This window comes from Eriocheir sinensis, chromosome 24 (genome assembly GCF_024679095.1).
Source record: "Eriocheir sinensis breed Jianghai 21 chromosome 24, ASM2467909v1, whole genome shotgun sequence".
In the NCBI taxonomy this organism is placed as follows: domain Eukaryota; kingdom Metazoa; phylum Arthropoda; class Malacostraca; order Decapoda; family Varunidae; genus Eriocheir; species Eriocheir sinensis.
In genome coordinates, this window is record NC_066532.1 from 2,426,393 (window position 1) to 2,450,548 (window position 24,156).

General features: G+C 42.2%; 1 protein-coding gene across 8 annotated transcripts; it reads right to left on the reverse strand.

Moving 5' to 3' along the window:
• Positions 1–2,943: 2,943 nt before the first annotated feature.
• Positions 2,944–24,116, reverse strand: LOC127002742 (CCHC-type zinc finger nucleic acid binding protein-like). Of its 8 annotated transcripts, none has more exons than XM_050868849.1 (8): positions 23,956–24,116; positions 20,939–21,113; positions 20,163–20,288; positions 17,058–17,197; positions 16,357–16,505; positions 6,204–6,352; positions 5,996–6,078; positions 2,944–5,516 (listed from the first exon to the last, which is right to left on the reverse strand). In XM_050868849.1, exons 2-8 carry the CDS (start codon positions 21,039–21,041, stop codon positions 5,289–5,291), a joined length of 978 nt encoding a protein of 325 aa, XP_050724806.1. In that variant the 5' UTR covers positions 21,042–21,113; positions 23,956–24,116; the 3' UTR covers positions 2,944–5,288. The 8 variants fall into 8 exon arrangements, with proteins under 8 accessions (XP_050724806.1, XP_050724810.1, XP_050724812.1 ...); XM_050868853.1 differs by having other exon boundaries at positions 2,944–5,405; positions 23,956–24,115; XM_050868855.1 differs by having other exon boundaries at positions 2,944–5,405; positions 5,967–6,078; positions 23,956–24,115.
• Positions 24,117–24,156: the final 40 nt, after the last annotated feature.

Here is a 24,156-nt window from a genome sequence, read left to right on the forward strand (position 1 = left end):
ATTTGACGGGGCACTACGTCAAAAAATGCCTTGTTGACACCCGCGGTTTGAGCCCGAGTACCAGCTGTCGACTATTGTCGACACCCGCGCTTTAAGGGTTAACCCATCCACTGCAATTGGCACAGATTTGGTCTTCATTGGTAGCCTGGTAACATATACTCCCAGGTCTTTCTCTGCCTCTGTGGTGGATAGTGGAGTGTTTCCCATGTGGTATTGGTATGCTGGATATCACCTCCCAAATTGCATGAGTTTACATTTTTCTTCATTGAATTGTAGCAGCCTCTTTTTGTTCCACTCCTGAAGCTTGGTGATGTCTTCTTGTAGGAAATCCAGTCAAGGGGTTAAGTCAGGAAAAACAATTGGCCTCAAACCTCAAGCCACTACCTCAACCTCAAATCTGTTTTGCCAAAAAAGAAATAAGAAAACCAAATCCACATGACAGAAGCAACTGGCCTCCAACCCCAAGCCACTGCCCTAAAGTAGCAAACCCATATGACCATAGTTAAAACCAGTTATAACAGAAGATAAAAGAAAACCAAACACCCAAGGCTATCGCGTTATCTTGGCATTTTACTTCTAGAAATATCGAAATTAAGTAAAGTTGGGGGCATACGCTATACCTGCATGTGGCTGTTGCGGTCATCTCCACAACACTGGCCCTTGAACCTGGGGTGGGAAGAGCCCATTATCACAGGTTGGTTGATTTACCATGGCACTGCCCACTATCCCGGGACACAGGGCCAGTGAGACATCCAGGTTACTACAGTTTACCTTCCCCAAGTCTTCCCACATACCCATTTATTGACCAGCCTGAAAGGAGAGTGAACAGCTGGGTGGGCTGCACACCAACTGCCCAGGCCGGGATTCGAACCTGGGCCCGTGGATTCACAGGTAGGCTCACTAACAACTGCACCACATTACTTAAAATTTCCTTTTACTGGTTAATTAGTGGGAATACCATGAAGAGTGAGGGACTGCACTTAGAATTTGCTTCTGGCCCCAAAGATCAATATAATAACTTTTTGAATTAAGATTTTATTATCTCTTATGACATACTTATATAATGTAGATAAAATATTGCCATCCTTGTATACAGAAGAAAAATATCGGTTACCAAAACAGATTAATATTAGCTGTAATAACACCCAGAGTGACAGACCCTCCCCTTAAGGTTAAATAAATCTACCAGTCCCTGAGCCAGACAACTCAGACCATGTAGCAACTTGGAATGTGAGAGCAAAAACTATGTCTTCAGGAGGTTGTTAAGATGGGAGTGAACTCGTGTCCTTGAGAAGACAAGTCAAGAACTTGCCCAAAGAGCCACTTCACCCCGATAACCTGCCCTTGAAACGTCCAAAACGGCATGATATTTCCAAGGTGGGATTTCTTGGAACATCTCTGAATACATTATTTGTTCTTTTTCCCAACACATTAAAATTTCACATTCATTTTACCATTAAACATTGGACTGGGTATGGAATTGCTTACTGTCTAAATATCAATGCAACCTTTATGCTCCTGTGGTGCTTGCAGCATTGATGGAACTGTAAATTTAATGTTTTCTGCCTTTTGTACACCGTCATGAGGCACTGAAGCAGTTTTGCATTTCCTCCCAGCCTGGCGACTACACGGCTGTGGCTGGGCTGACTGAGGGAAAGTTAGCGGTGTGGTGTGGGGGCCACCCACCTATTGCCTTAATCTGAACCACTCGTGCTAGTTATGGGCAAATATTGATGATGCTGGTGAATGTATGTATACTGCAGGTGAAACAAAGTGTGATCTTAAATATGGTGGAAAATGTTGTGGAATAATGAATAAAAATTGAATGGACAAAACTGAATCTTCCTGTAGAGGTGTATAACCTTGTCAATGGAATGATCCCTCACTTGGTGCCAATTGAAATGTTATATAGCAAGGGGGTTAATTTCAGAAACCAAAAGCTTTGTGAATGTGAGTCTACTGGTTAATTTTGTTAAAGATTTTTTCAGTGTGCACTTCTCCCTGCTTGGGGTTATTAATGACAGAAGTGTGGGAAGTATATTGCTACATTAAAAGTACAAAAAGCCTGATCAAACATAATCTTCGGTCACAGTAGCCACCATCATCACACCTGGAGGGTATCATGTCCTTGAGGCAGCTTCCAAAACATGGCACCAAGTGGAGAAGCAGAATAAACTCTACAAATGCTGTGCATTGTGTATCCACAAAACTTGTAAAACTAAGTCAGTAAGACTTTGAGGTGCAGGATTTTTTGCTAGCTTGAGCAACAGCTCATTCATCAAGCTTTAGTTTACTTTAGATCTTAGGGTTGAGAACCACCCCTTGCCAAAGCCCCAAATGTTTAAGAATGTAGTTTGTACTCTAGATTTTGGCAGCATTGTGGTTTGGTAAGCACATATTTCTGCTAGACTGTACTTGAATGTGAAAGTATTCTAAAATTATTTTCAAGAACATTAAATAAAAGTTACTTCAGTAACTCAGGCCGAATAACTTAATGTTCCAGGTTCCTGACTGCCACTCACTGGGATATCAATAAAGATGAATAGTGTCCTACATTATCAATTTTTTTTTTCACTTCAAAGCCTCCTAAAGGGTAGGCTAATGGGACATGAATATTTTCATAATTAAAACTAAAAATTGTTATTTGTAAACCTAGTTCTCTATTCTTGAACAACTATTCTAACAGTACACCTGTGGAAATTAATTTAAATCATACGAGTCATTACAAAAACACCTTAAACCTAACTTTCCAGCCAGGGCAAAAGAACACCACCAATGACGGCTGTGTTCACTGCAGGATGCTACGCTGCCCAGCCCCGAGAGGGACAAGTGACCGGAGCCAGCAACTAAAAAGCCGCTTGACCAGGTTCCCTATTCTCAGAGGGAGCAGTTTATCATTATGTTAATATTATACTGGATATTTTAAGCTAATAATACCCTCTATATTATTGAAATCATTTTTATTTTGAAATCCCTTTCAGAAAACTTCCTGATCTGCTCCACGTCTATAATTTTATTATGTTGAAAAGGGTCCTTACTTAGAATTTGGAGAGCTCACAACATTCCTGCCAATGGTGCAGACGTTACCTTAAGTGTCCCAAAGTGGCCTCGAGTGGAAGCAAGGATGCACAAACCATTGCACCATTCTCACATACATGAAAACAGGTATTGTCTTACATTAATTTCACTACAGAAAATTATAGAAACATTGTACACTTGAAACTCTGCTTTCAATAGAAATAAATGATTTAAGCACAAAACTTACTTAAAATGAAGACTACTACTTAAGAATGGACAAGTTTAGTGACTCAAATTTTGGGGCCGAAATCTTGCCATGTCTAGTTACCCTGATCTTAATGATGACCCGGAGGGCAGGGCAAGGAATCTCTTCCACCGTCACCTTACTGTCAAGTGTGCAGCGTTCTCAGTCACACTGGATATACACTTCAACCTTTTCCCATCTGGGAGAACATTAAAAATTAAGTGTGATTATCAGACTTTAAACAATTCTACCAAAAATATTGAATGCAGACACCTTTGTTACCACCACTTGAAACGTCACCGTTATATTAGCTTACTATATACAAGCAGTCTTAATAATCCATCTATCATCCTAAACCAAAGTAATAATGTAATTTAATTTAACATTTTCGGGATTACACAATTATTAAAAAGATAGTACACACAAACCTCGCTAATTCAACATTCACAGGGTTCCCTTCACCTTTATATACTGCTTAATGTAACATGTTTGACAACCATTTAATTAGTACCATGCCATTCAGTCTTCTAATAAATGGCATCGGTATAAATTCTTGGAGCGTATAAACTTTTAAATATAACTGATGAGTAGAGCCAGTGTTGCTAACAATACTCTAAACACGAGAAACACCTGTGTATGCAAGTCAAACAACCACACCTAGGCTTTGCCGTCCCTGATCCACAAGATGCACGTGCCTTTTGACGGCATCACGGGCGGGTCCTGAGGATACAGCTCATCTATGATTACTAAAGTCAACAAGTTTGTTTTGGATGATGAACAGTCCCTGACTCCATATTTGACCTGAGCGAGGCAGCCACAGCCCTCCTCACCACTCCATGTTTGACGTGAATGAGGCATCCACGGGTTGGGGCTGTGGCCAACACAATCACCGGTGCTTGACTGTTAATGTGGAATTATTGCTCTCAAGCCAGTCACTAAGCACCAGCCCAGTGTTTGCTGTCCTCATCCCGCACCTCTAACAGCTGGTATGCTGTGACACTGCTGTCCTGCCTCCTGCCTTGCCATTACCTTAGAGCCTGGCAGCTGCAGCCTGGGTTGCCGGTCACTTTTCAGCCCGGGTGTATACAAAAAGTCCTAATGATGACCATTAAAAGAATCAGGATGAAACAAAAAATGACGACAAAGAGCAATCCCTGCTATCTGAATGTTCTATTAACTTCTGATTGACTAAGATGAATAATTCCAACATTTTACAACTGAGGACATGGAAGGCAGGCTGGGGAGGCACAATCCTGGCCTGTGCAGGCTTTATGTCACCTCAGTGAGGATTAAAAATGTGTAGCAGGTGTGGAACGAGCAGCAGCAGCAGCAGCACCTCAGCTGGCCAAGACAGACATGGTTGTTATGCAGTACCACAACAGTAATTTCCTGAACAATGCCAAAAAGCTCAGCAGCTCATCACTGTCAGTAGCAGGAATTGACATTTTCCAAACAGAACTTCCAGGGCAGGAGTGAGGCAGGTCAGAGGGAACACTCAGCCCACGAGTTTTGGTGTGATAAAATTTCCCAAACATTAAAACACATCTCAGTGATGACCCAACACAGCAAATACTTTACAAAGATACTGAAACTACTAGTTAACCTATGGAAAATGAACCGCTACTGAACAGTTTGTGACCTCAGAATTTTCATTCAGTTGTCAAAGCAATGTTCTCCACGATGGCAGGAATAAACATATTTTTTATAAGTATGGCTCAAAACCCCTCATCACGACACGCTTGTAATGCACTCCTGACCATCCCCATGAAACTACACGGCCGAAATATATAAATTGGTGATACCTTCAGGGGGGGAGGAAGGGGAGGGGGACTTGGACATAGATACATGTTTTATACACTGTAGATAGTGTGTATACATTACAGAAGCCTGTTTAGCATCTGGAGCAAATGATTCACCCCTGGCAAACCTTCATGAATCAAGTGTATTATCTGGTACTTTGACTTAGCGAGGCTTAAGTGTATATCTGGGTAAGACAGTCTGTTCAGTACTGGAATTACATGCTTAATCAATAGCGTTGCCGTTTCAGGTCCCAGTTATCTTGCCTTGTCATTGCATCTCTCTTGAGTCCCTGCTGGTAATGATCCAGGCCATAGCTCTGCTGGCAGCCTGAGTTTAGCATGGACTGTGAAAGAGATTCTTGTGAGTACTGTTCCCCTGCCATCCTTGTATTGTCACTTCTAATGTCACTAAACCGATCCATCTGAGGTCTACTTTGCATTCCTTGTAGACCATCCTGGTGGTGAGGAGACAGAAGACACATTGTATGCCTCTCCCAAGAAGGAGAAAACTATCCTAAATAATATTCCACAACAGCAAAGCAGCAGCATGACAAGGTAAGCTTGACATGCAAGTATATCCCATGAGGAAATAATCTATAAGCATCTTCTAGGCACAAATGTTTCATGACGAGGCAAGACTGACTTGTGTATATTCCATGACAAACATTTCAACAAAAATAATTTAACTAATAAAGTTTTGGTATAACAGGATGTTACACATCAATGCAGCGATTTTCATAGGAACAGAAACTTGGATATGAAAAGTGAAGCAGGAAGACAGCAAGCATGAAATGCATTAACTGCTTATTTGACAAGACTTGCACTTAGCTCTGGCCTGTACACTAGCACTCTTCTGCATTTCTGTATATCTTCCATGTTTTAGCAGAGAACAAAATGAGTATTACTTTGATCATAATCTGCTGTGTAATCATACCATTCCACTGTTGTAGTTGCCTCCTTGTGAATTTAACATGGCAGCTCTCTCCATCTCCAAGGCCTTTTCTTTTTCCAGCAGTTCTGTAACAACACAGACATATGTATCTACATCTAATATTTTTTTATATATATTACAAAGTTAACGTGCAATGCATCTAAATATATTCAGTTCCAGCAACAGACTTCATACCGAGTAACATACATACCTCTCTTCAGCTTCTCATTTTCATACTTTTGATTCACAAAGTCAAGCTGTCTTTTCAGCTGCTGCATCTCACTCTGCAGGTTTGGTCCAAACGACATGTCCTTCCTCAACATGTCCCCCCCAAACATGAAGGGACCCCTTCCTGGTGATCTGTTGAGTCAATACCACCATTTTTAAGGACTTGCGGAGCAACACAATGTACTAAACAAAAGCCAAGACAATACCACCTTGGTGTGCCTGCCAGTGTCCTACCCATTACCTCACGACATCTTGCTTCTCACTCTTCACACTGCACCGACACACACACACCTCAAGGTACACTTACAACTTATCCACGTCTTTCTTAGGAAAGATTTCAGCAACTTGGAGTCTTGCTTGGATTTCTACTACTAATACTACTTTTCTTCCACTTTTCTAGGCTAAAAATTCCTTTCACTGTATATACACATAAAAGGCAAGAATTTTCCTGCTTTTTACTGAGAAAGCTTCAAGTAGCTTTCAAAGGATTATTGAATTTCCACATTATCAAAATGACACAATACAAGGTCACACATTCACCAATCTTCATACAAGGACTGCTGAGCAGCAGAAAAAATCCATGTTGTGAACCTGTTTATTGAGGATGAACATCAGGCACACAGGGGACAGTAAGTTCTCAATACACACATAAATTCAGAGTAAAAAATGTGAACAACAATAACTTTAGTGGGAATTGTAAGGACTAGAAGACTTTGTAATCAACCGCTCTTCTTCTTCCGCCTTTGTAATGCTAATATTCAAGAGTAACAAAATAGTCTCACTTTTTATATATAGATGTGCAGTGATCAGCAATGTGTCCTATGGAGCTTCAACAAGTAAAGACTCATTTCAACCAAAGAACAAAATGAGATCTGGTTTCTGACGAACCACTAAACGCGAATTCCCTAGGACTGAGTCGTCCGCCTTTAGGGGAAAAGCAACACACTGATCACTTTGAATATATGAAAACTATAAAAATAAATGAGCCTTTGATGGTCTCCAAAAGTAGCATCAGCTGGTCAGCCCACAAATCTTCATCTCCACAACAACAAAGGGATGACTGTGCAGGTACTGGTTGAAAGATCAATTATAGTGACCTTTTCGGGAACCCCTGAGGTGAATGGTTCCCCAGCACAGGGGGAGGGGTGGAGCAGCTTGGGGAGGTACTGCCTGGGATATGTAAGCTTGGCGTGCTAAGGGATGACACACTTTGAGTTGTGACCGTAAACAAATGTCATTCAAGTCAAGCCAGGAAAATCCTCTTTGCTCTACTTTGTTTATTGAGTGATGAATGACCAATGAATACACCGTCAAAAAAATAAATAAACCCTTCATGTAAATGCCATCACCGGATATCAACAAAGTACATGGTAGTGATGAATGACTACTTAACACATGGTACTCTCACACAGTTTGACCTTTAACAGATCTGAACAAAGTCTGAAGGTAAAAACTACTCCACCCTTCCGCCTGACAAATACTGTCATCTCCAATCTTCTCCTCCTCTTGAACCTTAACTAAGGGGATGAGCAAGTTGGCCAGGATTTACACCTTCTCTGCACCCTCCTGTTATCACTCAGTAAAAACGCCGTCTTCACCTGCTTGCCACCTAAGCACGTAAACACACACACGCCACAAGTTGAGGAGCTGCGCCTCAGCCTCTGGGTTACCTTATTCCGTCCTTTCGCCTGCTACCCAGACTGCACCAACCAATACCGGAACAGTCTGTCATCTGAATGAATGTCATGTACTTCTTTATTGAATCACCTGAATTTGAAAAAAAAAACTCCCACAACAATTTCATGAATGTGTTCACAATTCTCCTCTCTTTGCAACCTTTGTGCTGATGACCAGGACAGCCAATTAGCGTTTGTCCCAAATCAACAACAGTGACTTTGACCTCCGGCAACACACAACTAGTGACTTGTCAGCAACGATTTACCTTCGCAAAAAGAAATGAAGTTTTGAAAATTTTGTCACATTCATGTACAACATTGAAATATTTTTCACCAGTTCTAGAAGCCTAGAACATTAATATGGCCAATGAGTGGCACACAATTGCTGCTAAATACATTACAAGAAGGTCATCAGCACAAAATGAAAGTAAGTGTAAGGTCATGTACAGCAAAAATTACACCTATACCCCTAACACCAAGTCTGCCACATCAACTAAGTCACCATCTTGTTTACTCAGAAGCTCAGTAAAAAGCAACTCTTTCCAAACAGCAGTCAACTGGATAAAACGGAAAACAAAAAATGAGTAAAGAAAAATAATAAATAAATAAAAATAAAACCATATTAACAAGATGAGTCACAGAAAATGTTGTTTCATATCAATAATGTTTAAATTTGGTCTTGTTCTCACACTGTATATAACCTGATTGTCTGTTATCACTATCTGTACTTGGCAAAGAACAACTATTGACACTTTGTAGTTGAATGGGACTACATGTAATAAAGCCCTTGCAAACTTCCTCAATAACACTTCAACATTCAAGGATCTACTGGCTATGACCATCCTACAAGTTGAGAAATTACCATACTGAGAGCAATGGTAAGCTGGCTCCTAAAACTCTCTCCTCCACATCACTCAGTGCCTCTGATCACTTGGGTTTGCTACAAAAGTCATCAATTAAGTAATCAATCATATTACAAAAAAATAATACATATCAATAAATGAACCAAAATTTTGGTTTAAGGAAATTCTCTTCAAACTCCTTATCTTTCTCCAATAAGGGCAAGTTTGGTAAGATCCGGAGCACATGATAGTAATCCTACATGCTTCAGGGCAAGCATGTAACATTTGCTTCAAGGCTCAACCATTCAGTAACTGTCAAACTAGACTGACTCGATTTTGTAAATTTGCTTACAAGGAAATCTCCACTAAAGGCCCTTCACACGATTTTATTTGCTTCCCGCAAACACATGATGTAACATAGTTGTTGCCTGGAGGACCCAAGAGGGTGACTAGCCAGGCTGTAACTGTAAAGCCCCAGCACCAGTCTACACCATGGTGTATGTCAGGGGATCATGGTAGTGGGTAGCAGCAGCAGCAGCAGCAGCTTCGGAGGGAGAGACCAGGAGTGGGACAGGCCGGTCTAAGCCACCATCTCACATTGGCGAGAAATATGCCCAAAGCCACCGCACATGTAACATTTTGGGCAGTTGCGAGCCATATGGCCCTTCAGGTTGCATCTGAAAATGCATATAAAGGCATAATCAACTCACATGAAAGTTTGCAAGTTCTGATTTTCATTCATGGGAGATTCCAAGGGCGGTATTCAAGCATGGTGGCTAAGATAAGTCATCCTCAGAATACCAGTGTCAGCAAACTTAGAAAATGCCTGAAGCATCAAAATTATTTGCCTAAGAGTGCATCTTTATTACTGGTCTCTCCTAAACTTTAACCCTTTTGCAGCAGAGCTCAACACTGGCCGGCGGGAAAAAGAAAACAGGGAGTTGAGTGCGCCGATCAAACCTTCCCATGAGTGGAATGATTAACTTGGGGGTCATGAGTGTGAAGTGACCAAGCAAGGTTAGGTGTGGCCATTAGGCGCCTCAGCTGTGACTGTGAACAACACAGGAATCAAAGAATCCCCTGATCGTGGACTAAGAATTTTCCTTCACTTAATCTATTCAGGTTATCAGTGCTCTTACTGACACTCTTAGGAGCTCTTAGAAGGCAATATCAAACTGCATGACAGGTTTGTTGGCATCCTTTAATCAGTGGCCTACAGCATCTGATTAACTGTTTCCTTCATTATGTAGGAGGGAGGAATTGATGACAATTTTTCATAGTTTCCTTCAAAACTAATTAGAAAGTTCAAAGATCTGAATGCAAATAGGTTAAAACTTTCCATTCAGATTTGTTGTCAATCTCAAACCAAACTGGGAATCCGTGCAACACATTACACTTTGTTCTTAAATATTTTCATGACATTCTATAGACAAAGTATTTTCTGAAGCATAAAGAAATGAACCATTTCTGAGAGGCTCTCCCTGACTGGTAACTTCCCTTTTTCATGGATGATCCCCTTAAACAAGTATACAAATATATATATGCAGCAAAAGGGTTAACAACTTTTCTTTAATTAGTGAAGGTAGTGAATGAATACCTTTGATGCAGTTTACTTTCTGCAAAAATTCTTCCAAGTTTTGTTAATCAGAAATGTGCTGGCATATTGAAATTTACTGTTAGGTCTGTTAGGGAAAAACTGTAAAATGCATCAATGACTTGTTGAAGATGCTGAGATTCAGGTGAGGTCATGTGAGTTAGTGATCTTCAAAAGAAAATCAGTGGCAAATATTTGCTGCTATCTATCACACTCAGGTACCCAAGGTGGAGCCACGGATCACAAGTGTTATGTATCACAAGTCTTGAGGACAATACACTGCAAATATACACCACTTGTCTGCATGCATGTAAGCAAGTTCCTAAATCTGAGCAAGTAGTTTCTGATGCCTTCACTCCACCATTGCCTTAACCATAGCTGCCGGCAGCACCTATGGTTATGGGTGTTTGTGACACGTCATGCCATGCATGAGGCAAGGCTGCAAGGCATTCACCCACACCAAACAGAGATCAGCCCAAACTAGAGGGGCTGCTGCTGTGGCTGCAGTGTTTACTACCCAACCCTGGATGAAGCCTCTCTTTATCACTCACACCCACGCACACGTAAACACAGTTACAAGAAATGCTGGGAGTCATCAGTGTAATCTAAGTACCGTATTCATCACATACACTTCTAGCCATGAATAGTTTACATCTGGCTGCTGTTTCTCTCTTTCAAGCATAGAAAGCTTCAAATGACAAAATATTATTTGAACTAGCTTTGCAGTATGCCAAGATGTCTGAGCTATGAGCCGTATGTATTAAAAGGAAACTGGGATGGGTCTCTGAAAAAACAATATGATTAAGAGGATGGAAGGCAATATTAAGTTGACTGGTGCTGAAGTGGAAGTGTGTGTGCAGCTGATATTGCCAAATGTGAAATACTAATTATCACTGTGCATTACTATTTGAAGCACCTTTCATATGACACTCTTCCTTGCTAAGCTGTTAACAAATCAAAGGTCTACAGTTAAGGCTGGGTGCTATAAGGAATCATAATGGAAAATTATTTTCCTGTTGTAGCCATCAGAAGGCAGGGCTGTCGCCTCACCACTGCCACCTAACTATTGGACAAATGGTGCTTTTGTAGCCAACAGGCCTTGAGCTTTGTCTCCTAACACAAACTTTGAAAAAATACTTATGGCACAGCATGACAACAGGCATTCTCATTTTGGCAAATGTTATGGGTTACAGCATCCTGTAGGACATCCAAACAGTATGCTAACTGTTGGATACATATACCCTGATTCCCTAATGCTCAGCAATAAGGACCAAGCACATGTGCACACTAAGTGTTGACTTCAGCAAGACACGACAGTATAGCGCTGCCCAAACAAATATGAACTGTTTGCCCAAACTCTAATACATATGACAAGGAAGTTACAAGATTAGTTTGTCCATGGCCACTTCCCAACAGGGGTTCCAGGAACAGGTATTTGATTACTTGATCCTGTGGACCCAAAGACAGCACCAATGACCCCCATCCCCCACACACATACCTAGCAGTTTCTACTTTGGTTGACATTTCTCAACATCACTTTGAATCCAAGTGTTAAAGTGCGTGCGCACACATACAAGCAGTTCTACATCAGCATCAGTATATAAGAATATACTATAAAAAGTGCAGCTGTGCCCGCTTTATTTAGCTGCTGTTCTCAAGTGTCCTGAACAGGAGTATTTACGTACTGCAGTTCTGATCACGATGCTTTTCAGTGCCTCAAAAACCTCTCAAACTCAATCCTATAAGACTAAATGTTTCTATTGGCTAAGTATTATGGTGACCAAATCCTTGCTTGCCATTAAAGAGAATGTCAGACTAACATGAAAAATGTTAATTTATCAATATTAAGACAAAGTACAACATAACAATGCACTGTCAAGCAAAGAAGTTTGGGCATGGAGACCAAGTTGTATGCAACAAAGGCAAGGCACCAGGCAAGGGTGAGTCTGGAGGGCATGCCAAGCAGTGCTCAGGTGGTGTTGAGGGTGCAAGACTGCCCATTTCCTCTCAGTCCAGGTGAGGGAGAAAGGCTGGGAGGTAGCGAGGAGATCTAAGGGAAGGGAAGGACGCTCACTAGTCCAGATGGGCTGGGCAGGGAGGCTAGTTAGCAATACGGAGGGAAGAGCCTGACAAAAAATAGGCCAAATGGCAACGGGTGCACTGAAGCAGACAAAGAATGTATAGCACGCTGATCTCCCCAACTGTTAAGTGTAACCCATTACAAACATTTGATTCCTTACCCTCACCCCTTTGACAATGTACTAAAGCTATGAAAAACTTGAACTACAGAGGACCTGGCATATAATAAACAATGTTATGAAACAAAATAAATAAATAAATAAAATAAACATAATAAAAAAGCAATCCATGTTGTAGGCAACACAAGACAAAAAGCCCAACACTCCACGGTGAATTATGTTTAATAAGTCACAGGACAGATAAGGAAAATATTTCTTTAGGTTAAGCCCAACAAAGATCACACATATGTTCACATCTGAGCAGTGCTGCCACCTTTCAATAGTGACTGCAATGCAGTCAACAAATTTACTGTCCTTGTGGTGTGGACCAAATCCAGTTTCAGGCCATCAAGCTTCCCTCCAGGACTGACTGGCCACAGCCCCGAGTACAGAGGGGAAGGCACCTGTGGTAACAATGACCCAGAGCGGCTGTCTCTGTGAACCACCACAACTAACACTGTCGGCCGTTTGCATCCACTTCTTTAGTGCACACTCATGGAGCAGCAGGGAGACATGGTAATCTGCTGGGTCTGCATTTTGAGGATTTCCAGCAAATAATGGTAGCAAAAGTTGCTTCCAGTTTTCAATAATTGTTCATAGACATCACAGTCTTCTCAAAAATATTTATATGGCTACTAAATTTAAAACAGAAAATAAATAAATAAATAAATAAATAAATAAATAAAATAAATATATAAATAAATAAAAATAAAAAATAAAATAAAATGTAAACAGAGTTTAGCACGGAATAACTTCTGGTAATGAGGATTTTGAATACACTGCTTTGTATCCCAGTGTGTCAAACTATGTAACTAATAACACACTGCCATTACATTACAGCTGGAGGCCGGGGACTGACCCAAAGTATATACGAGGCGTCTAAAGCTCGAGGGGCGAACACGCCAACGTGGCGGATTTTGAGTTTTCGCCGGTTTCCACTAGGTGGAAGCATTGTGCAACCCTCTGTGAATGTGAAAAATAGGTCTCTATAGCCCAGTAGAAGGGTGGTGAGGGTAGCATGTTTTTGCCCGTCTGCAGTGTATGGAGTGGGCTGTATCAGGGCTCCAAGGGTGAAGAGCACTAGTAAAACACCCATAAAACACCTAAATATGGAAATTTTGTTTTGAAATTTAAACTTGCTGTTAGTTACATCATGTTCTTTTAATTTCCCGAGTTTGGATTAAATTGGATAATAAACATGCATTACTAAAAAAACACCTTTACGTTTTTTTTTATTAATAATTAACACAATTTCACACAAACACTGATTGCATTGAATTTGTCTTACTGAAAACTTTCTCTTGATGATATTGCTATGTGTGGTTTTCATTATGTTTTTGCTATGCTTGACTTGAAGGTCTGTACCTCAAAACTAGGTAATTGGCTTGTTTGCCCGTTAAGCACTAGATGCCTCATATATGCTCAGAGTAAATCATTGGCTGCAAGTAACGAAACCTAAGAAACATGCTATATTGCCAAATTTCTTTACCTTCATCTATATCTATCTATCTATCTATCTATATCTATCTCTCTCTATATATGGATGGCATCCTGTTTCTGTGCTACAATTGCCACATGCCTGAAATTTCTCAACTGAGGCTTGTAAAGCAAAGCCATACAAGCTTGTGCTGATCCAGCATGAACCTCACAAAATGGCCAAAACCTCTACACTAGAAAGCCTTAACTTTATACTTCAAGCTGCTGGTATATAATTGTCCAGTGTTTTCTTCCAGATGCATAAAAAAGACTGCACAATCTTTCATCACTGCATCAGGTTTCCAGCCCAACTTGTGCATATTGATGTGTAAAAACTGATTTATCAAACAAGACAGACCATGAAAATAAATAAATAAATATATGAAATAAATCTATCAATAACAAATAAAAGTCACTAATCCTTTTCCTGAACACTGACATCAGTACCTCCCGACCCTCTCCCTCCACCAAAGTGTATCAAGAATGAAACGGTCCCTGATCTTTTCCCTTCTATATCCCTAACAATCCTAGACTGCCTTCACACCCTCTCATTCCTTCATTGAAAGATCCCTTTAATGGTAATTCCTTCAACCTTTCTCACACCATGGCTCCACCTTGCTCATGCCAAGTGTTTCCCCAAGCCAACAAACACTTCAAGCCCCGGTACTTTGCCAATACCTATTTGCCTAATAAACCAGCTTGGTCTTTTTAGCTTCTTTATTTGTTCCCTAAATAGAGAAATACAGCAGCACTTACTTTAGGCACACAGCAAACGCTGCCACCACTACAAGTTTCCTGAACAGCTGTAAGATAGTGGCCCACTCCCCTGGCCTATAGTCTGTGATCCGTGGTGTTCCCTTGACCCAGAAAACAGGACTGACTAAACAAAAGTTTGGAGATTCAGAGGTAGGCATGCTGACACACTGCAAGCACAAGATTGAAGAGCAGACGAAAGGGTAAAATTGTTAATGCAGGATACTTTATTTTTTTACCAAGGCTGTTTTGGCAATTCCAGGTTCTAGCAATAAGTAAGGCCCCTCACAGGAATTGATGAAACAAAACTTATTGTCACAAAGCTAAGCATTAGCTATGGCACTGCATTTTTTACCTACAGCCATTGAAGATATCAACAAAACGGAATTGGCAGCCTTCAGGTCACCAAACACCCACACCATGAACTCTCCAGACCCTCCACCAGCAACACACATACACAATTTTTGTATAGCCCATTCTAATCAACTCATACATGTCTTTCTTCATGATACACAAACAGTAGTTTCTGGTAATGGGGTTGAAATAAAATATATGTAGCATTTTAAGATTAAAGAGTGCAGATAGAAACAGCTATGGTTGTAGGTTTCACCTTGCTATGCAACATTCACTAAAACTTTTGCCCCTTGCTTTTGCCTATCCCTGACTAACCCAAACTTCCTGCTATTTATTCCTTGGGGTTGGGGAGAGGGGGGAGGAGGGGAGCAGAGCACTGTAGAGCAAGTTCCATGCTGCTGTCCCATCAGCAGTGGCTCAGTCAAGGGATCTGTCCAGTTCATGTCAACTACCGTAACAGGGAACCCCTTACTTGTGGCTCTACAAAAGCATGCATAAAGGCTGTTTGAAAAAGTTACACAAGACTACAAGAAGAGGTGAGTAACAAAAGCGTCTTCTTATTCATCAGTCCAGCTAAGGTGTTTTGTCCCTTTAGAGCACCAGGTCCTTCAAAACCTGTACCAGTGCTCAGGACGGCAGCCTGGCTGGTGGACACTTTGAAAAGCACACCAAAACTATGTTGTTAAAACTTTTATACCAACCAAGTGCTTGCTACTATACAGCAAAAAATAAACAATGCACACTAAACTTGCCAGCCTGAGAGGATGTGAACTGTGCCACACAAGTAGGCAAATGATTCAATTCAAGGCCTCAAAGTAACTCATCACCATGTGAAGAAAACCAGATAACTCACCCAAGTCACAATGAACACCTTTGTTTGGCACCAGTGTTCTCTAAAACTATCATGCCTATGCACTGAATAGCAAACCAAAGTCATTCTCAACCCTTTGTCATTTCAAGACCACTAGCCAGATCTCAACTAACACCTTAACACATTTCCCACACATTATTCAGCCTCAATACCCTTCCTAAACATTCCCTCCCCAGGCATGCCAAGGGACTAGACAAAAGAACAACTATGACAAGATAAACTGCCAGCTACTTCCTGTGTCAACAATTTTAGGTTCACATCAGCATGGAGGACATGAGGTGTATCATTCAAGGCAAGTGGTATAGAATAATAAGGAAGGCCAGTCATCCTTACCTGTAGCAAGTGGTGTCGGACTCTCCCTGAGGACAGTCTCGGGAGATGTGGCCCCCTGCGCCACACACGTAACAGCGCTTCTCGTTCTCCTGCTCGCCTCCCATGGGACACTCCCGGGAGATGTGCCCGATCTTGCCGCACACGTAGCACTGCAACAACAACGCAGTATGACTCACCTCACCTCGCTAACAGATTTACTTAACATTACTTTAGCTCTCACCACACTGGCTTACCTTCCCCCCTTTGGTCTGACTGCTACTCTGTTAGCATCTCCCCTGTGTAATGCCTGGAGTTCACATTCCACATCCACCCACATGACCTCTGTGTCACGAAACACACGAGAAAGTAATCCAGACCAGAAAGGGTTTTTGGCACTAGGGATGGGAAAGCCACTCCGTAACTATTTGCCCAGAGGTACCCCAATAGCTGCTTGAGTTTGGGAGGCTTTCTGCATTAGGCAGGTCCACTATACCTGCAAGTGTAACTCATTCCTACTCATGAAGGATACAATCAACCAAATAATTCTCATGCTCATATAAATAACAATATTGGCTGGTTGTTTCTACAAAGTATGACATACCTATAATATTGAATAGTGCTGTCAAGAGACCCCATCGCATATATATCTCCTAGTTTTCGTGGAGGGACAAACTAAAGCATCAAGACATTAGCAACAAACACAAGGAGGGAATGACAATTACCTTTGCGTTGCGGTTCTCACTTTTGTTCTCCGTACACTGGCGTGAGATGTGGCCACTCTTGTTGCACACATAGCAGGTGCGCTCCGGCTCAGGGCAGTCCCGAGCTATGTGGCCCATCTTGGAGCAGTTGTAGCAGGAGGCTGTAAGGGATACAAGGAAATATGATGAACATGTATATACCATTAACACAATAAACACCACTACCATGATAGCAAATATTCCCACTCTGGGCCTCTGCCAACTGTCAAGGGTGAAATTCGAAACAAATATACTTAGATTATATGTTCTTTTTAACCCTTTCCTTGCTAAACGCTCGCAGCGAGCACTAGCTTAACTTGCCGGTGGTGTTAAACGCTCGCTGTGAGCTCCAGCCGCACTCAAATTTCCCGTGTATGAGAGTGTTCCAACACCATTTCTCACACCACAGCATTGCCAATTCAGTGGGTTTTCCACGAAATTTGGTGGAAAATCATATCAGCCTAGCGCAGAAAATGTACGGACGAGCAACTTCTGAATGTTGTTGACCAATACAGCGACATTTTTGCATAGCTTCACCTATCACATGACTGATATTTTGACCAAATAGTTGTAAATTTTGCAGTTGGCAATACTGCTCTGCCAGCACCCCATCATCAAGAGATCTACTGACCGTCACGCACGCATAAATGTATGTCTTCACAGGCAACACACCCTGAACGTGCCTGTATGTTCGCAGGAGAGGCTTACATTACCAAATCTTATAGATCTTGGCCTCCTCATTCCATGAGTGTTTTTTTGTTTTTTAGCTGTGATGAATAGTTTTTGAGATACAGATACAGAGGTTAAAAGAGCGAGCACGAGCGTTACTTGCTGGTGGTGCTAAAAGCTCACTGTGAGCGCCACTCGCACTCACAGCAAAAAACACCCCCTGAACGTGCCTGTACGCTCGCATGAGAGGCTTACATAACCGAATCTTATAAATCTTGGCCTCCTCTTTCCAATGGTGTTTTTGTTTTGTAGCTGTGATTAGTTTTTGAGATACAGCGGTTAAAAGCGATCCCCTTCCCTCGCTGGGGTGCCCGAGTGTGGCTGGGGTGATAGTCTTGTTGCGAGCACTTAGCAAGGAAAGGGTTAATAATAAAAATATATATTGTGGTTCAGTATCCCTCTTGGGTCTCCACTTATTTTAACAACTGCTAAAAGTCTAAAATAAATGAGAGTTTTGTCTGTGATATTACTGCAGGTTTTATCTATCTATAACCTCGTCCTCAATGCCCTTCTCCATCAAGGGTGTAGCCACAGCATAAGTGTCTCCCACTCTCCCTCTTGGCACACTCAATCCCTTGCTGACATCTCTGTCCAATACTAGTCCACTTTATTGACTCATTTCACGGATGCTCTTCCCCCTGACACCCCCAAGCCCTACCTCAAGCATTATCTTCACGCGTCATCCTAACTTATCCTCATTTTTAGTAAATGAAGGTGCAGGGATAAGACAAATCTATCGTTACAGTCATGAAGTCATCCTCACTCATTTTCACCACCTATGACTTTAGTACTAGGCTAGAGGAGGACAATGGGTCAATATTTACAATGTTAGGGTTGTATGGTGACAAAAAGGAAACAGAAAGCATTATCAAAGAACCATTCCTAATAAGTAAATGTCAACAAAAGTAAAGTGATGGTTTGTGAGTGGAGTAGAAGTGAGGTTGTGGATTTTGTATGCCCATATAGTGGGAATATCGAATGTGAAAAAAAAGCAAAATAATTTTGAATGGTGAAGAAATGGAGGAGGTTAATGAGTTAAGCACCTTGGATCAGTTATGTGTAAGCATGGTGGTACAGGAGAGACAAGAGAAAGGGCATTGCAAGGAAGAAAGGTGGTAGGGTCTTTGGGACGTATCATGAATGGCAGAAGTGTGAGCATGGAGGTAAAGAGGGATTTGAGAAATACAGTAATAGTATCAACCCTCACATATGCAAGTGAAACGTGGGCCTGGAATGAAAGTCAGAGGTCGAGAGTGCAGGCAGTGGAAATGAGTTATTTGAGGAGTGCTTGTGGTGTGAGTAGAATGGATGGAATGAGTAATGAAAGTGTGTATGAGCGTTTTGGAATGTGTCATGTGGGTGAAAGGAAGAAGTGAAGCGACAAACTTTAAAGTGGTTTGGCCACATGGAGCAAATGGAGGAGAGTAAGATGACCAGGAGGGTGTATGTGAGTGAGATAGAGGGAGGGAATGTTAGAGGACGACCTCCAGTGAAATGGAGAGATAGGGTGCAGGAGTATGTCAGGGAGAGGGGGGAAAGATCCTTGAGAAACTCTGAGCAGGCAAGGAGGGAATGTCTGGATAGAGAAAGATGGAAACTCTTCTGCCGTGGCCGTCCCCTGATGGGAGCTCTTAGGAGCAGGCATCAAAGATGAATGAAATGAATGAATCCTAATACAGTGCTGGGAGACAAGGGCACAGATGCTTGAAGGAACCAAGGAAAATAATAGAAAATACAAGTGAATGGAACAGGAGAATGAAATAAAAACAACAGTACAAACAAAGGGCTACGGTGCATTCTAGTAGGGGAAAGAAAGATAAGTTGAGTTGGTAACGGAATGGAAAAGTGAAACGAGTGATCATGAAGAGAAGATCAAGAAGAGGTCGACCTATGAGGCAATACAACATGATACAGGTCAAAGAAGAGAGGAAGAAGAAACAGATATACTAAGACAATACAAAGCGATATAGGCCAGACGAAGAAGCAGGAATACAGACAATGCAACGTGATACAGGCCAAAAGAAGCAGGAGAGTAGAAGAGAGGACAGAGAGGAGGACCTAAGAAGCGATACAAAGCGTTACAGGTGAAAAGAAGAAGCAGAAATACAGACAATGCAACATGATACAGGTCAAAGGAAGAAGCAGGAGAGTAGAAGAGAGGACTGAGAGGAGGACCTAAGAAGCGATACGAAACGTTAGAGGTGAAAAGAAGAAGAAGAAGGAATACAGGCAATGCAGATACAAGTCAAAAGAAGAATTGAAGAAGAAGCAGGAATACGAACACAACACAAACCGACACAGGGCAAAAGACAAAGAAAAGAAGCAGAACAACAAATCCATCACGGCCCAGACACTCACGTTCATCAGAGGAGTGTTCGCAGTCCTTGGCGATGTGGCCGACGCCATCACAGCGGTAGCAGTGATCCTCCTCCTCCTTGCAGTCGCGGGCAAAGTGACCCGGGCGGTTGCACTTGTAGCATTTTTCTGTCGGAAGATAAAACAATTTATTAGGGCTTTCTGGAGGTTTTGAATATTGCACCAAAAGGATAAAGAAACCTGAATACTGAATGAATGATAAAAAAACGTATGCATTTCTGGAGGTTTGGAGAATATCGCACAAATATTGAAGGAAAGGATACAGGAGCCTAAACACTAAATGAATTAAAAAACATGTATTTCTGAAGGCTTGGAGAATATCACACCAAAATTGAAGGAAACAGAAAGCTAAGAACTAAATAAACAAAAAATGTGTGAATGTTTTGAAGACTAATTTGCTAAAAAGCGTTTAATGACTGCACTCTGAAAATGATTACGAATATAAAAATTATGCATCCTACATTCACATAAACTTATTATTATTATTATGTGAGAGAGAGAGAGAGAGAGAGAGAGAGAGAGAGAGAGAGAGAGAAGGAAGCAAGAGGGAACAAGAGAAAGAAAGATAGACAGCAAGAAAGAGAAAACAGATAAGACAGAATGAGATACGGTATATAGTGAGTGAAGAGAGAAAGATAGAGGCCTGTCATATATGTAGTTAGTTAGCTGTACTTTTGAGAAGATAGATAATAGCAGAGATAAGATATAGATAACAAAGCAAGAGGAATAAATAGTTACTGCCCCACTTCTTTACTCACCCCTGGGCCCGCCACGTCCCCGGGGTCCTGGACCACTGCCCATGGGACATTCCCGAGCAAAGTGGCCCATGCGGTTACATTTGTAACACTTTGAGCCTGACATGACACCCAAGCAACGGACTCCTCACAACACCACCTCTCTCACTCCTCCTCCTCCCTACGCACTGAAGTGAACCTGTAAGAAAAAAGGAAAGAGTTGCAATTAAGACAATTAAGATTATAAGTACACTCACCAATTATCTCCATGGCTTCTCTAATGACCTACTAAATTTCTTCCCCAGTCCTCCTAGTTATGTTATCTATCTTTGTGAGTGTAGACAGCAATAAGCACTCAACAATAACACCCATGGCTTGCCAAACATCCCAACAAAATCCTATTGCCTGCTTTCCTTGCTATCTGTTGTGTGATCATCATGTCTAGTTTAGAATGTGCTGACTGAAGGAAAGCTCAAAACAGGTCCAGATAATTAATTTTGTTCCATGGTGAGAATTTTCATCTCTTGTGGGTCCGAGTCTGGTTTTCTGTAGCTCAAGGCTGTAGTTAAGGCTCTTACAAGAATATTTAAAATTGAAACTGTGGCGCGGCCCCACCATCGCCACCGCCATGCACGTTAATCTCACAGTAATATCAACCTAACCACAGAATATAACATGAAATCAGCCACTGTGGACGCCTAAGAGAACCCAGGTAGCGGGGTGGGTAAGCGCGGGGAAGGCGGTATGGGACGGGACGGCAAGAGGCTGCATCAACATCGCTGCCACACACGCCAATCTTCAGAAAATTATCATAAGCCGAGAAAAAACGATGAAAAACGCCCATTAGAGACCCCTCGAAGACGACAGGTAGCGAGGCGTTTAGCGCGCGGGAGGACGGAACGGGACGGCAAGGACGACTCTCCACCACCACCGCCGCCATGCACACTCCGGCTTGGCCCACAGAAGCTCAAACCCGGCGACCCACAGCCTGCCACACATGGACACACGGATACACATGCCAGCACACAATACACACATACACATACACTCACGAAAGGTATACAGGGCTGTGTGTGCGTAAGGCCGTGTGTGTTACGATGTGAAAACCAGTTCCTGCCAGTCACCGGCGCGCGGCCTGTCTCGCCTGCCACACACACATACAGACACACACACACACACACACGCGCCACGCCGCTTTCACACTTTTTACAGCCACGCCAGCACCACGACGAGTAGCCAGAAATGGATATCCGGAAACAAAAATAAGAGAATGGACAATACAATGGCGTTTTGGGACCATGCGCGGTGGATATTTTAGCATCTGAGCACAGCAAACATACAAGACATACTGACACACGCCACGCCGCTTTCACACATCACAGCCACGCCAGCACCACAACGTGTGACCAGAAATGAATATCCGGAATTAAAAATAAGAGAATGGACAAAATAATGGCGTTTTGGGACCATGCGCGGTGGATATTTCAGCATCTGAGCACAGCAAACACACAGACATACACGCCACGCCGCTTTCACACTTTACAGCCACGCCAGCACCACAACGAGTAGCCAGAAATGGATATCCGGAAATAAAAATAAGAGAATGGACAATATAATGGCGTTTTGGGACCATGCGCGGTGGAGATTTTTGGATCTGAGCAAACACACAAACGTACACACACCATCACCCCCACACCACTACACGCCGCCCCCACGCCTACTCACCCACGCCAGCACAACTACAGGCGCGGGAGGAAACAAATAAAGACCAAAATACCTGCTGGCGTGGTTTGCGGCACTGCGCGTATGAATAACTGGCGTCACAAATGGCTCTCACGGCGTACACACACACATACGCACACGCCAGCTCACTCACCAGTCCACGCCACCCTCACACCCACGCCAGGGACGATATGATACGGTTTAGGGATGGATATACGGGCTTAGAGATGAAATACGGCGTCTAGTGGCTTGGTCTGAAGATGCTGCGCGTGTGTGTTCAGCATCCCACCACACGCACCGCACGCCTCCCGCTGCCTCCTCGACCTCTCACACGCCAGAAGGAAAACAGTGAAGCCGTAGGAGAGGAACTTATGGAAAATGAGGATAGCAACAAAGAAATAAGACACGAAAATATAGGTAGATAAGTGATTTAATGGGTAACTTAAGAAAATGAGAAACTTGAAAATAATTGTGAACGAAGTGAAATGTGGGTTACTAAAGCCACGTAATGGTGAAAAGCATATAATTAAGGATAAATATAGGTACTACAAAAGGAAATTATGGTCATTATGAGGCTAAAGCTGAGAAAATGCAAAAATAGGGGTAACCAAAGGAAATTGACGGTAAAAACGCAATGAGTTAATGTGATGAGGCAGGTGCTAATTATAAAAGGTGATTATGAGGGAGATCAAGTTATATATCGGATAAGAAACTAAGAATAAAGTATAAATAAAAAAGAATAGATGCGTACTTGAAAGGCAAATGAAGGTGTAAATAATGATAAAAATAAATAGAATATGCGAAAATGAGGTAGAGAAGGGTAACTAAGGTAACTTAAGGGTAACTAAGAGAAAATACAGGTAAATAAAGGATAGGAAATGGAAAATAGAAGGTAAATATTGATAAACAAGGGAAAATACAAAAAATAAAAAAATAAAACAGGACAATACAAGGCGAAAGGGAAAATGACAGGAAAATACGGACTAAAGGAAAAAAAAATTACGAGAAAATAACTAGAATAGAAAATACGGGAAATACAAGGAAAAATATAAGGTAAAATCGCGTAAAAATGAGGCAAATAGAGGAAAATAAGGACTATAATAAGGGATGCGTTGCGGCTTCACACACACACGCACACACACACCGCCGCCGCCAACACACACGCACGCCATTACCGCCTTCCCGCGCCTCCCCGCACACGCCCACACACCTAACCGCCCTAACACCACCACCACGCCCGCGCCCACGCCCTGCCCACCTCCTGCCCGGCCCATGCACGGAAAAGCCCACAAACAGAGGCACACGGAGGGCAGTCTGACCTGTGGACTCCTCCGCCCGCGCCGCCCTCAGGTACTGGACGCTGATTGGCTGCCGCGTCTTCTCCACCGGTGTCACATTATCGTATTTACCGGTTTACGACTCATAGTTATTCCAAACAGCCATCAGTAATTATTCATTTTACCGGTAAGTATGTATGGAAATAGTTATTGAGGTGTATGAGACATTTTTGGGGTTAGTTA

Excerpts from the sequence above, each read along its gene's own strand:
- LOC127002742 (XM_050868849.1), bottom strand. The coding sequence starts at position 21,041 with ATGTCAGGCTCAAAGTGTTACAAATGTAACCGCATGGGCCACTTTGCT. Across the intron at positions 20,289-20,938 it reads GGGACGTGGCGGGCCCAGGG|AAAAATGCTACAAGTGCAAC; the intron begins GTGAGTAAAGAA and ends ATCTTCCGACAG. Across the intron at positions 6,079-6,203 it reads AAATGAGAAGCTGAAGAGAG|AACTGCTGGAAAAAGAAAAG; the intron begins GTATGTATGTTA and ends GTGTTGTTACAG.